The sequence below is a fragment of the Buceros rhinoceros genome, unplaced genomic scaffold (assembly GCF_000710305.1).
Source record: "Buceros rhinoceros silvestris isolate BGI_N320 unplaced genomic scaffold, ASM71030v1 scaffold454, whole genome shotgun sequence".
Lineage (NCBI taxonomy): Eukaryota > Metazoa > Chordata > Aves > Bucerotiformes > Bucerotidae > Buceros > Buceros rhinoceros.
The window spans coordinates 66257-80593 of NW_010409828.1; the positions used below are offsets into that span (position 1 = coordinate 66257).

The window sequence follows — 14337 nt, forward strand, 5'->3', positions numbered from 1 at the left end:
TGAGATTTCGCACTAATTCCCACTGGTCTATACACAGGAAAGGAAGCAGAAATATTCAGGACCTTCCTCCCATTCCCCAGATGCTTGTTCATTACGAATTGTTCTCCTGGACTTGGATGGAGTAAAGCACCAGAAAGAGCAGACCCACAGAAAAGCTAAAAGGCGCTTGGGATCTCAGTGGCACTTCTGCAAGCCAGGCTGTGTTCTCCTCTTCTGAGTCATACAACAAGCACTGGGTCCTCCTCCATCAGGACATACTGAGGCCAAGTCACCGGAGCTGGGGGAGGCAAGTCAGGAAAGGTACAGCCTGATGCCAGCACAGGCTCCAGGAATTGGATCTATGGATTTGGATTCGCCAAACCCACCTTCTTGAGCTCTCTGAGTTGTACAGTAACTTCAACTGCAGTAATTTAGACTGTGAAGCAAACGGAGAATGCTGCTGTGCTGGTTTAAAACTCCTCTGCAATCAAAACACAAACCCTGAACTGTTTGGTTGTGGGTGTGCAGAATATGGTGGGAACTGAGAAAGAGAAGTGGCTCCACACGACATTTTCTCAGTGGACTTATTGAATCCTCATCTCTTGCTGGCCACATCTCAGATTTTTTCTTAAACATTGTTCACGTGGGATGCAAACCACTGGCCAGGAAGACTTTGCATAATGATGGGCTGCAATAGGGAAGGGCATGATTTATTGCTACATAAAGCATTATCCTTTGGCTGCCACTACGCATAAAATTTCTAAGCTATCGTTTTCACAACACAGTGAAAAAAGAATATTTTCCTTTTCTTTTAAGTTACACTTATGCTCAGCTCTGGGTGATTTCAGCCTTAATGTATTTTTTACCTCTGCACAGTCTTATTCTATTATTTTTACCTTGCCTTCCTTCCCCTATCACATGCAAGTAAAAGTTTCCTAAAGGCAAATCCTGTGGAAATTGGAAATTCAGATTGCCTTCAAAACCTGCGCTTGCAAAACTCACGCTCATTCTGGTGCCTAAACCTGAGCTGAACTATTTTGAAAACCTGCAACCAATCCTGCAAACCATTAAATAGATAAATGCAATTTTTTTCATTTTTAAATATCCTAAACTTTAAATATTCCACATTCCCCACCCAAAAAATTTGTTAAAAACCTCAAAGTAAGCAGCATTTAGATCAACATGATGTCCTATATGCAACAGTTAAATCTAAAGAGTCTCTGTGAACTCATTTTTAAAGGAATATGCAATCGACCTCGGCCAGTTGTTGGATGGAGAAGGCAGGGAGACAGGAATGCTCCTTCCTTTCCCATCATCCCTGCTGCCCTCTGTCATGGGCAGCACACCAGAATTTAGCTCCTACGCTGGCTCCTGCGCATCAGTGACTGAATTTTGACAGAAAGGGTGAAGAGTAAGGCAGGAAGAAAGAAGAGCTCCTTTACTCACTAGTTCACGGTGCCGTACCCCTTGGCTTTAGTAAATCCCACGGAAATGGCCACCACCAAGGCGGGAAGCCCTATGAAAAAAAAACAAGAGAAAACTGGTCATTTAAGCATATGCATAGCTCTTCTCCCACTCATAAAATATACCCCATTCTTCCCAGGTTATTCTAGCACCATCTGTCCCAGCCTGGGTCTTTGGCAGAGACCAAATCCAGGACCTTTAGAGCCAAAAGCAAGAGCCCTTGTTACCTCTGCTAATGAAGTAAATGCCGTCAGCTGTAATCAGGTCATATCCTGCTGTGCTCTCAGCAGTGGCATAGGGACTGACAGTACATGCAGATGCATAAAATATCTTTATTTTATTCTTAGGTACACAGGCTGGCCAGGGATCTATAAAAGTGTCTCCTGAAGACAGACTATTCAGCCACAACCCAATTTGAAGAAGAGAGCAAGGGGGAGATTAAGGGCTACGTTGGCTCTTAACATAATCACAGAATCATAGAACTATTTAGGCTGGGGAAGACATTCAAGACTGAGTCCAACCGTTAACCCAGCACTGCCAAATCATCACTAAACCATGTCCCTCAGCATCACATCTACACATCTGTTCAACCCCTCCAGGGATGGGGGGATTCCACCACCACCCTGGGCAGCCTGGGCCAGGCCTTGACATGGATTCAAACCACTCTCAAATGAGACAGAAAAGGAAATGGAAACTGAGTTCCCTGTATTCCAAACAAGTCCCCTTAGTGCTGGGCCATGATCTATAATAGAGCAGGTCCGTCTGAACAATGATAGAGAAGAGCATCAGAACATCAGGTCTTTCTGCAAATCAGGATGTTGCCAAAAACCTGTTCCCTTTTTGTATCCAAAAGGGGAATAAACTAAGAGAAACCAGCTGCCCTGGAGAACACACACTTCATTACAAGTATGCAAAGGATGAGCAAGTTAGTCTGTGGCTGAGACACCACAATGTACAAAGTAAAGCTTATCTTCAGAGCATCATGAGCTAACGGTGTCAGCACGGGATATAATTTCAGGTACATAAGGGAGTGAAGCTGCAACCTTGATCCTGCTGCTAGAAGCTCCTATAAAATTAGAGCAAGGAATATAAAGAAAACCTGCTGCTTATTGTGAAGTCTGTTGGTTATTGGCCTAAAACTCATGAATAGTTCTGAAATTGTTGGGTCCTTGAACGCCCAGACACAATCAGAATGAGCAGAATGTGCTACATCTTGTTAATAGTCTTCTGATCCTTCTTATCCCTGCCACGATAAACTGCTCAAGGATCTACAAAGGAGATTGGGTACTCCTCTGGTTCACTAGCTCTACCCTTTCCCTAAAAAAACCCCCATGGATATTGGCTAGTAACATCTGGTTCTTCAGCTACAGAGGTCTCCATGTGGCTGTTTATAGCCCTCCTCCTTGTGACAAGATGAATTAATGCTAAATGTGACACGATATCTCAATGCTAAAGATGGGCAAATCCCATTAAGAATTTGCAGGATCAGTAGCCAGCTGGGATTAGAGCTTCTTGACAAGACCCTGTTTCGTGTGCAGTAGAGGTCACGCCAGGTGGCTGCGGAAGACGCTGTAGATGTGCAGACACAGCATCCGAACAATAACCCTTCTGGCAAGGTGGTCACTCAGCAATACAAATCACTGCAGGACTGATTAATAGAGGGTGTGCAGCCAGCTGGGAGCGAGGAACAAGGCCAAGTTGGCTGGAAAATACAGCATTTGAGAGTTTTCATAAAGGGAAGCGTTTCTCTTCCCATGCAGGATTTCCAAGCACAGCTCACGTTTGATCACCAAAACCAACAGGCGGTGGGTTTAAAAGATGTTCTCTCTTAATTTTTTCTTTTTTTTTCCTTCCTATTTTTTTTTCTTAATTGACTATTGCTCCTCTTGCTAAGCCTCTTCAACACCTTATCTGGATACACCCTGGGTGCTGTATTCAGCATGAAGCCATCAATATGGCATCCCATGGCACGCAGACCAAGAAACCACATGTGAAAGGACTTTTTCAGGAGTATAGCTTGATGCACAAAGCCCAGTGAAAGCGGAAAGCTGGTGAAGACTCTGCCAAAAATAGCAACTTGTTCTTCACAAAGTGCTTCTCTTAGACATGATAATTATGTAGAAATACAAACTCAGGCTATGAACTCATCAGCTTGAGGGACTGGCTTGTACCGACCCGAGTAGAAGCCCCAGTTTGTGCTGAAAATGATCTGTACAAGCAGCATTTACTCACGGTGGTGGCTATGCCAAGGTAGCTAAGCCAGAGCATTGCAATGAGAGGTGCTGGACCCCTCCACCTTAGGAGAGCTGCTAATGGTCTAATGTCAGTCAGATGTGATTAGAATGGGAAAAAAAATCTATCTTTTAATCTGTTTTTTAATTATTTGAGAAAAAGTTATTCCTAACTGGTCTGTTCCATATACTATGTGTGGTTTTCATCAACCTTCCAGGCAACTTAGAGACCGGCCAGGTTTTTCTTTTCTACAGAAAGTGAATTTTAGGTTCACAATTCCAAATCAATGTGGTAGAAAGAAACCTGTTTCGAAGAGTTTTGTACTGCCATGACAGAGGAGAATCAGGTCATGTGTTCATCATGTCCTACAAGAAAAGGTTGTTTGCTAATAACTACCAAAAGCCATAACTGTTACAAACATCTGAAGATGCACTTGGAGCCCAAGATATGGCAGCATTAAAAATCCAGTTGTGGAAACTATGACATGGTCACAAAAAGATTGACAAAAATATTTTTTCTTTATTGGGGCTAAATACAATGAATGAATTAGTTCTAGGGAACAGTTTGTCTGTTTGAAATAATAATAATAACAACAATAATGATAAATCTAATTACTAAAAACTCTTTTCTGGAAAGGCAAAGTTGCATACCCAGGAGGAGAACAAAAAACCGGGGAATAAACCTCACTGCTGATGAAAACCACTGTAGTTTCAATGAGCTACAGCTGACAGCAGCTGAGAACTTGGCAAAGGCGTCTAGAACGAGAGCTTAGAGAAATGCTAATAGGCAAAGGGGGAAAAGGGGGAGAATCAGCCCATGACAAAGTGAATTGTGCTAATTACTTCAGATTACACTCTTTAAAACATATTTTCAGCCTCTTTCCTCTTAGAAGTGCCATTAATCCCAGCTCTACAGCTGAAGTCTAGCAGGATGCTAAATATCGGAAATTCTCTTGCTGCCTTAATAGGCGTGAGTGTTCTGCATTTCTTGTCCTAACCTGTTCCAAACAGTTATTATGCATCATTTATCAGCCAGTGCACCCTCGCTCTGAGATGACGGTGTTTTACCAGTAGCGCAAATTACAGTTCTACCCATACAGGCTGGTTGGGTTGTTCTTTTTAAATCTGTACAGACTGCAAATGTGAATGTCCCCGTCCCCCCCCCGCCCCCATTCCCAAATTTCCTTGGCGAACACACCCAGCTTTTAGAAACCAGATAAAATCCCTTTTTATTACGTAGAAAAGCTCTTAGTCTGGTGCATTTGATATCCCTGATGTTCCTTGAGTCACAGAGTGTGTGTATAAATACCCATGAACGCACACAGGCATCGGCAGCCGGTGCTTTGCACTTACGTGGCCATGCCCGTGCTACACACAAACACTGTATTTCAATAACACAACTTATTGTCTGTCGTAAGCAAAAGTCAAATCTTAAAGGGATGCAGGTGCTGGAATGAGGACAGCTCCTGATGTGCCAGAATAAATCACGTCAATGTGCTTTGTAAGCATCAGAAATATCTTGCCTGGGGTGAAATGCTCGACTTCAGTAGTAAACTGAGACACTAATATAGCTCAGACGCTCAACACTTTCTCCCTCCCCTTTCTCTTTTTTGCCTGCTCGCTTTTCAACAACTTTTTGTTTGGTTGCTCCTTTCGAACACACGCTTTGAAAGCCCAGGTTGTGGGTTTGTGTTTGTTTGCTACTACAGAATGCATCATTTAGGGCTAATAAATTAAATATACAGAAGAGGCAGAGGCAGAAAAATTAGTTACAAGCATCTGCACCAGTCTAATAGTTTATTTGTGTACGAAAGGCCCTGCTGCCATGGAGATGGGAATTCAGAGCTTGCTTCGCTCCGGGTTGCACATGAAAGGAAACAGTGAGAGAGAGAGAAAAGGAGAAAGCATGAAAGAGACCCAAACCCAGGAAAAACCACCCCCTGCACACCCTTTGAAAACTCAGCCCCTCTGGACTCATCTGTTTCGTGTGACCCTTGGGTGCAATGGGCAGCAGGCAGGACTCCTGGCTCTTGCTCATGCTATATTCAACTATCTTAGCCCTTCTTGATGCCCTTAAAATGGTTGCAAGCACCCTCTGACAAGCCTTCGGCAGAGCATCTGTCCGTCTTGTAGCCCAGACCCTCTCTGCTCCATATCCTGGGGTGGGGACAGATCTTCCCCCCTGCCCCAGAGGAGCAGCTCCGCAGACCCAGGATCCTCACCCCATCCAAGACACAAGAAGCGCTTGCGGATGATGCGGTTCCGTAACCGGCCCGTCACGGCCATGTAGGACTGCCAAGCCTCGGTCAGCACCCAGCAGAAAGAGGAGAGGAAGAAGAAGTGCAAGAAAGCCGCCACCAGCGTGCATATCACCTGGAGAGAGGAGGAAAGGAGGACACGTGAGAGGAGCAGCAGGTGGAGAGAGCAGCTTGTCGGAAAGCAGAAGGCACAGGGAGGTGATTCCAAACCAGGCTCTGGAAGGCAAGGTCATGGAGATCAGGATGTGAGAAGACATTAGGAGGAGGCAGTCTCCCCCACAATCTTCCACCTAGCAAAGACCCAAAGTTTGCTTCAAATTTAAGTACTGCCTGGAAATCAGCTGCTTTTAAGCACGAGCTCTAAGATAATCCCATGGTTAACACTTTTGCTGAGGTCTGAGCCCGCGTCCCATCCCGGTGCTTTCTTGGCTTCAACAAGATTTATTTAATTTCCAAATGATCAAAACCGTTGCCGTGATCCTTTTGGGAAGGATGGTGCGGTTAGTAGGCTGTGCACTAATCTCAGCTCAAAAGGTTTGCAAAGCACCATGTTGTTGGCAGCCAAGCCATAGGAATGAAGTCAGAGGAAGGCAATTTACATGGCGTTCCTGCCAGGGAAGGATCGCTGAGCGAAAGAGTTAAGCTGTGAGAGCCAGCTGCCAGGGGCTGGTAAGGGCTGCAAACATGAGTGGGGTGTAGTTGTCCAGGAGCATCTAACTACAGGCAGACAGGGGGGGAAAAAAGAAGAGAAAAAAAAAGAAACTACATTACAAGGAATTTCATAATGGTGAGCTCTGCTACTCGGTGGGGAAATCTCTCAAGGGAAATGCAGGGAGCTTAAGCCATTTAAAATTAAACTGGGGAAAGTACTAGCAAATGCATTATGAAGAACAATCCCGTAGTGCCAGGGAGATGGACTGGAAAGCTGACAAGCTCGTCTTTGTTTTTAACTCAGCAAGGCCAAATCTTTCACTGGTGCAAATTGGTGCCGCTCTGTTTAACTCTGCCAGAGCTGTGCTTAATTTCCACCATCTGCGAGCTGGAAACGGTGAATCAAAGTACTCAGGAAGAAAACCATGGAAAGAAATTCCAGTGGCTCCCAAGGAGATGGGAGAGCAATCAGACTTTGAAAATTACTCTGGATTAAATAAATGGCTTAAGGCATTCAAGGGAGGGGGAGGTTTATAAGGAAGAATTTCTCTGCTTTGTGTTGTATCAGAAAACATGGACTTTGAGTTTATGGTCAATCAACCTTCCTCCTTTTTCATCCACCAGCATCTTTTAACACAGAGCTCTCATGCACAGAGTGTCTTTTATCGTGATTTTATCAGTTTCCTCTCATTCATACACTGGCACAAACTGACACTATCAGAGGTTGTGAATAAAAGTGAGACTCTGTGTTCTCCAAGACAGGAACTGTCATGTTGTTCCATATTTGTATTTGACACCAAACCCCTTGGTATTCCGCCTATAAATGGATTCTGGATGACAGTTGTGTCCAAATAACATGGCTCAATATTATAATTTCAAGGAATTTTCACATTTTAAAAGAATCCTAAAGAGGTGGCTGCTATTCATCAGCTTGCAGACTTACATAAACCAGTTGCTTTCTGGAACGTATTTTAAGAGACTTGTTATATTAGAACTTGGTTTTTTGGCTAATCAGATATGACACTGTTCATTTTACCACTTTGATTTTGTTCTGCACCAACACCGTTCTGCCCAGTTTGCCAGGAGTTTTTAACAGGCAGGGGAAAGCTTTGTTTTCCAAATTTACACAAGAGAGATACATTTTCCAGTATTTTTTTTCTCCATCACGTAGTTTTGATAGAAAAGGAAGAAGAAGAGGGGAGGGGAGCACAACAGAAATATGCAGATGTCAGCTGGGCCAGCCTAAACTCCCTGCCTCAGCTGAAACCAGGCCGTGAACTTGGCCAGACAACTTGTTTCTGCTACCTCTGCTGCAGGTTTTTCTGTCCTTGTAAAGGAAAAAAAAAAAAACAACTCTGTGAAGGCCTGAGCACAGGGATATGTTGTCCCAAGCAGCTGCAGAAATGTCTAGCAGAGCTTGTCAGTCTGTCAAAGCCGTTAGCCCTTGTTTTCCTTTAAGAGGAGGAATCTGTTTCCTTGCAGCCCATAGCCGTGCCTTTGAGAGATGGCCAGTTTGTGCAGCATTCATTTCTTTTGTATCGTGTTACTGCTGACTGTAATTTTTTAGCCTTTTCCCAGGCCTTTCATCTTCAAAAAGCTTAGCAAATCCAGGCGTGGAATCTTGCCTTTGAGGTTACATGGGTGGAAATCAAGGGGGAATTCGGCATTTCCAGGGAAACTAATACTGTAGAAATTCTCCCAGAGCAACTGCAATTATAAATCAATCACCAATGTTTTAAGACGCTACATTATCAATAATTGAATGTGAATAAATTCCTAATTTACACTCCTTCATCTCTCCTCTGTAGAGTTTTGTTCCTCTGTTCCCTGCCAGAGACTGTTTACTAGATAGATGGTTGAGCGAAAATCCAAGAATAACCTTTCTATTTATGGTGTTTCATGCATATGGATGTGCAAAGAGCTCATCTGCCTCGTGCAATCGCAGCCGGGAGCTTTGACTCCCCACTAACAGCTCTGACAGCGAACACCCAGAGTGATGCGAGAAAAAGCATGAGAGAGAATGTGGGCTCACAACTGTGCTCTGAAGGGAGTGGGAGAGAGTGAAGACATCCACCTCCTGCCCTGGGGTGGAGAAAATGAACCATGGCCATGGTTTGCTATGCTGAGCATCCCTCAGGGTTTCTTTCTATGGAAAGAAGCTCCTAGCACACACTTGGGGCTGCAGACAACGCACTCAGGGAAAGCAAGAGCTCAGCTCACTCTTTCTCCACCTCTTGCCCCAAGAAAACCATGCTAGCCATGAAAGAAAGCTCTGCTTTGCAAAGTCAGTTTCTGAAGGGCTCTTGCTTAACAGGAGCAGAGCTGGTTGGCTGCATCTCTCCACGCTTCTCCACACACATCTGACTCAAGCAGTTGTAAAGCTTTCCCTAAAACACAACCCAGCCCTAACCCAAAGGGCCCTCCACGGAAATGAGTTCTCTGCGATTCATTAAACCCTGGGGCTTCTCTGCAGAAATGCTTCCAAAAGTGACAGCATGCGCTGGCTGCCAAAGTAGATGCTTGAAAAAACTGGCTGGTCACTGGTTACCGTTAATTAAAAACTCAATTTTGACTTCTGATGGAGACTTTGGCAGCGGGAGTAGCAGAGGACTCTTCTTGCCTCACTTTTCTGCTTAGTGGAGTTAGCATGGTTGGAGTACTTGGGAAGAGGGAAAATGTACATCAGGAAAATACTAACGAGTGATTTCTTACTCCAGACACCAACTAAAGTGCTTTAGCTGGAGAAAAGTCATACAGGCAACATGCACCTCTCCAGCTGGGTCTGTAACGCGGGAAGGCAGGGATGTGTATGGCTTGAAAATCCACAGTACGTCTTGCCTTTACTACTGGGGTCACACTGTGATCTGCAGTGAGTCCCTTGTGGCCCCCGGCTCTGCAGCATGCACAGCGCGTCTGGCAATGCTTCCCACCCCCAAAAATCGGTGGGTTTTGTGGCTGCGTTCGTTAACATCTGTCAAGCACTTTAAGCTCAAGTATAAAAGTTGATGGAGAAACAAATGTAAAGCTGAGACACTGTTTTGTTTTGGTTTTTAAAAGCCCTTTCTCAATCTGTCTTTCTTTGTATTTTTTTTGAAAATAAAATGGTTAAAGCCTTGCAAATAACCATGTTTCTTTGCTGTGCCATGTGCCATCCACTCTAGGCAGATATTCAAAAATATCACATCGGTTTTAGTCAAAGCCCTGAGGATGCTGACAAATTATCAAAGAGAGAGCGAGAGAGAAAATTGAAATCTGCCATTTAGTTGTGTCTTTGACATGTCGCTAATTAACAGATGGAGGAAAAATGAGGAAGCGCTGCCAGAATGGATCATTTCAGTGCTAAATCAGCGGAAAAGCAAACAAAAAAAACCCAAAGCCCAACTGATCTCCTACCTTGTTCCGGGTCTGGGTCTGTCCGATCAGGATGAGAGCATTGGAGGAGATGATGGATAGGCAGAAGTTGATAAGAATGACAGAGCGCTCTGAGCGAATATACCTGCAGCAAGAGAAGAGGAGGAGGGAGATCCACCCTGTTACAAGTTGCATTAAGTTACTTCTGAAAAGCATCAACCAGGTGCAGGTTGCACTGGGCCAGGCTCTGCAGAAGGCTATGGTAAGAGGTTGCCCATTTCCTGCAGATCTTGTGTGTTAGACAAGAACAAGTGGAAAAAGGAGAGGGAGAGCTTGGGCAGGGGGCTCAGCCCACACTTCTCTCCATCCTCCCCCATCAATGCTGGAGTTGAGAGCATGAGTCAACAAACTAAGAGCCAGCCTGACCCCTAGTCTGAGCCACTTCTATAACAGTAGAGCGCTGCAAGTCTTCTTCAGTTCTGCTTACTCGAAAGGGGGCTTGAAAAGAAGCTTAAAAGAGAACATACAAGCAACACATGGCAAGATTCCCAAATTAGAAGAGCCACAGACATGCTGGCAATGAAAGCAGGTTACAAATACATGCACTTTCACAACACAGCATTTGTGATTCAGCATTCCCCTTCGTTTAACCTAACCACCCGTCCTGAAGCAAGTACTTGTAGCTTTTGGAGAAGTTTAAGATTTCTCAAAACTAGGCCAAATACGTAACTGCAGCTGTGGGCCTGGGATGTTAGGGATCCGAGTTAGGAAGCTGTTACCTTCGGCACCTTGCAGGAACAAGCTATTTGTCATTTCTGATTTGCAATCAGTGCTGGGTGTGTTCCCAGCACCAACTTGCCGCTGAGGTTTGTGCACAACCATGAATTCAAACAACTGGCTATGGAGGACAATGTTTTTGAAGGTGCTTTTATGAACCTCAGAAAATTAAAAGGGAATTGCAAAAGTATGAGTCCTCAAGGATTGACTCAGGACCTGACCATACCAACACTCACACATGTGAATAATCTGTGATTTGGCAAGTGCCCTGCCTGAATACCAGATGAGTGAACAGTAGACACTGATGCTTATAGGAATTAGAAACAGATCTATTAATCAACCAGCTCATCCCTGGAGGCTAATGCAGCATTATTTCCTATATTCCACCACATCATCTATTTATATTGCGAATTTAATTTCATTAATTAATTTTAGCATGAGTCAGTTGGTCGTGCTTTGGCTGCAGAGTTTTGGGTTTCTGATTGGGTGGGCAGGACAAATTTACTGTGTGTGTGTTCTGCTGAGGGCAAATCCGTGTTTTAGACCTCCTGAAGGCTGCAAACCTTTGTTTTTAACTTCCTTCTGAGTTTTACCTTCAAGCAAACACGAATGTTGAGGATATGGATTTCTGTATACAAAAAAGTCACTGCTGCAAAGGAGCCTGAACTTACGCTTTGTCTGTTGGAAATCTCGTTTATTAGTATCTCTCCCTGAAACTCACCCAACCCCAGAAAAGACTACAAAATTTAGGCTTCTAGCTCAGCCAGAAGCTGAGTTGACTGCTTCCAAAAAGCAGGTTCCTGACACGGCCAATCTGATCCCAAATTTTCCCATTTCACTGGGCTCAATACAATGCTGTGCCTCGCCTGGATCCTGTTCTATTTGTGGCCGGGGTGTACTGAGCTATCAATCCACCTGTGCTTTGATCGTGAGAAGTAAAATGCCAAGTCTCCAGTCAGCAGCTTCTAGGGGAAAGAAAGGGAGGTTTGGACTCTGTCCTGGTGGGAATGAGGTGTAATAAATCTGTGCAGCACACTATGATCCAGCTGGCAGTAGCGTGCCCTTCGAAAGTCTTCTCTGATCAAAAAAAGTAAGACATGAGTTGACCATAAAAGTATGGTCTCTATGTTAATGTAAAGGAATATAATGCAGATGTCTTCAGGCTGTTTGTCCCCTTAAACAAGCCTCTCCTTTCTCCATGCACTGAGACTCCATCCTGTTCCCAAGACACCCGCACCTCCAAAGAAAGAGACATGTGTTGGCAACGTGCAGAATCACAGAATCAGAATAATTTAGGTTGGTAAAAACCTCTCAAGTTCCTGGACCAATCCTCTGCCCAAAAGAGGGATAATTTCAAAGTCAGACCAGGCTTCCCTGGAGTCTTGTCCAGTCAGGTTTTGAAAATCACCAAGAGCAGAAATGCCATCACCTCTCTTGGATGACTTGTTACAGTGCTTAACTGCTCTCATGGTGAAGGATTACTTTTCTTTATATGCAGCCAGATTTTTTTGTGCTGCATCTGGTGCCTCTAGACCTTTCGCTGTATACCTCTGTAAGCTACTTGACTTCTCCATGACCCCTGCTTAATAGCCTCCTCTTCTCCAAGCTAACCAAGTCTTGTTACCTTTGCCACTTTTTACATCACATTCTCCAGCTCCCTAAGCATCCACTGGACTTGCTCCAATGTGCTGGCATCTCTTGTATTGGAGAAGGCTGCTATTGAGCATACTTTTCCAGACATGGCCTCAGGAGTGTCAAGCATAAGGGAATAATCAATTCCCCTTGACCTGTCGGCCATATCCTTGCCTATATACCCCAATATACTGTTGGCTTTCACTGCTGCATGGGTGCACTGCTGATTCATCTCTAAACCATTAACCACCAGGAACTGCAAAGACTCCCCTGTGGAGACATTACCAAGGCCATCAGTCCCCAGCCCACCCTGTTCCACCTGTCCCAGGTGCAAGACTGCATTTGTCTTTGTTGTACCATTTCTCCAGCCGATATCTCCAGCTTGCCAAGGTCCTTCTCAACATAGTGCTTCTCTCCAGCATCTCAGTCACTCCTCCCAATTTGGCATCATCCACAAACCTGCTAAAAGTGCATTTTGCCCCATTGTCCAGGTTGTTAAAGAAAACTTTAAACAATATTGGCCATAATATCAACCCTGTCAGATGCAACTAGCGACCAGCTCCTGGTTAGGCCTCAAACCTTTGGCCATTACCCTTTAAGCCTGCATGAACTACTTCTAGCTATTAAATCACATTACAAGTCACCAATCCAGTGCACAGTTCCTTGTTCTGGATAGAAAGATGGTATGAGAGACTGTCTTAAAGGCCTCAGAAATGTCAAAATATACACCACCTACTTCTCTCCACCATCCACACGATCAGTCATCCCATCACAAAAGGGAAACAGGTCAGTCACATACAATCTGCCCTCAGTAAATGTGCACTGTCCATTCCCAATCGCTTTCTTGTCCATCATTTTGCCTGGGAATGATCTTTATAACTATTTGCTTCTCAATCTTCCCAGGGCTGTGAGTAGGCTGACCAGCCAGGTGTTCTCTGGATCCTTCTCCTTGCCCTTTTTATGATGAGCATAACATTTACCTTCTTCCAACCATGAGGAAACTCCTCAGATGGCTTCACTGTCACACCAGCCAGCTCCCTCAACACCCTCGATGCATCCCATTAGGTCCCATGTACTTGCAAATGCCCAGCTTACTTAAAATGGTCCTTAGTTCTCCCTTTCTTTGCAGTGGGAAATATTTTCTTCCCTAGACCCTCTCACTAGGTACAGAAATTTGGCTACTGAGAGCAAACCTTGACAGTAGAAGAAGGTAACGAAGGAACTAAGAACCTTTACCTTTTGTACTTCCTTCTCCATTAGGCTACTTGACCCATTCAACAGTGGGACAACACTTTCCTGGGTAATCCTTTGGTGCTGGCGTACCTACAGAAACCCTTCTTGATGCCTTTCATGCCCCTCACCAGTTTCAAATGCAGCAGAGGTCTGACCTTTCTAGTTCAATCCTGCATTCTGGGGCAATGACTCCACAGTCCTCCTTGGTAGCCTGACCTGGCTATCAGACATTTCCTTGTTATGTTTCAGCTCAATCAGAAGATCCCTGTTACACTAAGATGGCCTCCTGCCATGCTTGCCTTTTGCCTTCCACTTCCTTTTCTCCACCACAGGATGCTCCACAGAAAGTAATCACCACTGCTATCCAGACATTCTGGTCAAAGAAGTCAGGAACTCGTATCAGAGAGGGAAAAACAGGGGTTTTGCCAGGAGAGAGAACTCCAGCAAAGGCAGAGCTCCTCCAGGGTGCTGTCTCGCTACTCCTTGGCTTATACATGGACTATGCCTACTTATCAAAATATTCTACACCCAGCCATCAAAGCAGGGGAAAACTCCAAATTTAGGGAAATTCTCTGATTTGGGTCCTGCAGAATGTGGGGAAGCCCTGTGCAAACCGAGACAGATGGAGAAGGTGGGAACACACCCCAGTCTGTCTCTCTGTCCCCATTACACTCCCTTCCTCTCTGCAAACACTGAGTCACTCTTGCTTTCTCAGTGTGTGTACACACATCCCTCTCCATGCAGCCACTTACTCATTCCTG

The 14337-nt window shown here is 44.7% G+C and overlaps 1 protein-coding gene across 1 annotated transcript in view; it reads right to left on the reverse strand.

Annotated features, from left to right (window-relative positions):
- Positions 1-14337, reverse strand: part of LOC104492758 (brain-specific angiogenesis inhibitor 1-like) — a gene marked incomplete at its 5' end in the record, with an annotated part of 85950 nt that overhangs the window by 48191 nt on the left and 23422 nt on the right. The window contains 3 exons of the mRNA XM_010135348.1: positions 1426-1495; positions 5897-6047; positions 9977-10079. Coding sequence (XP_010133650.1) covers positions 1426-1495; positions 5897-6047; positions 9977-10079 — 324 coding nt within the window. The remainder of the gene's footprint in view (positions 1-1425; positions 1496-5896; positions 6048-9976; positions 10080-14337) is intronic.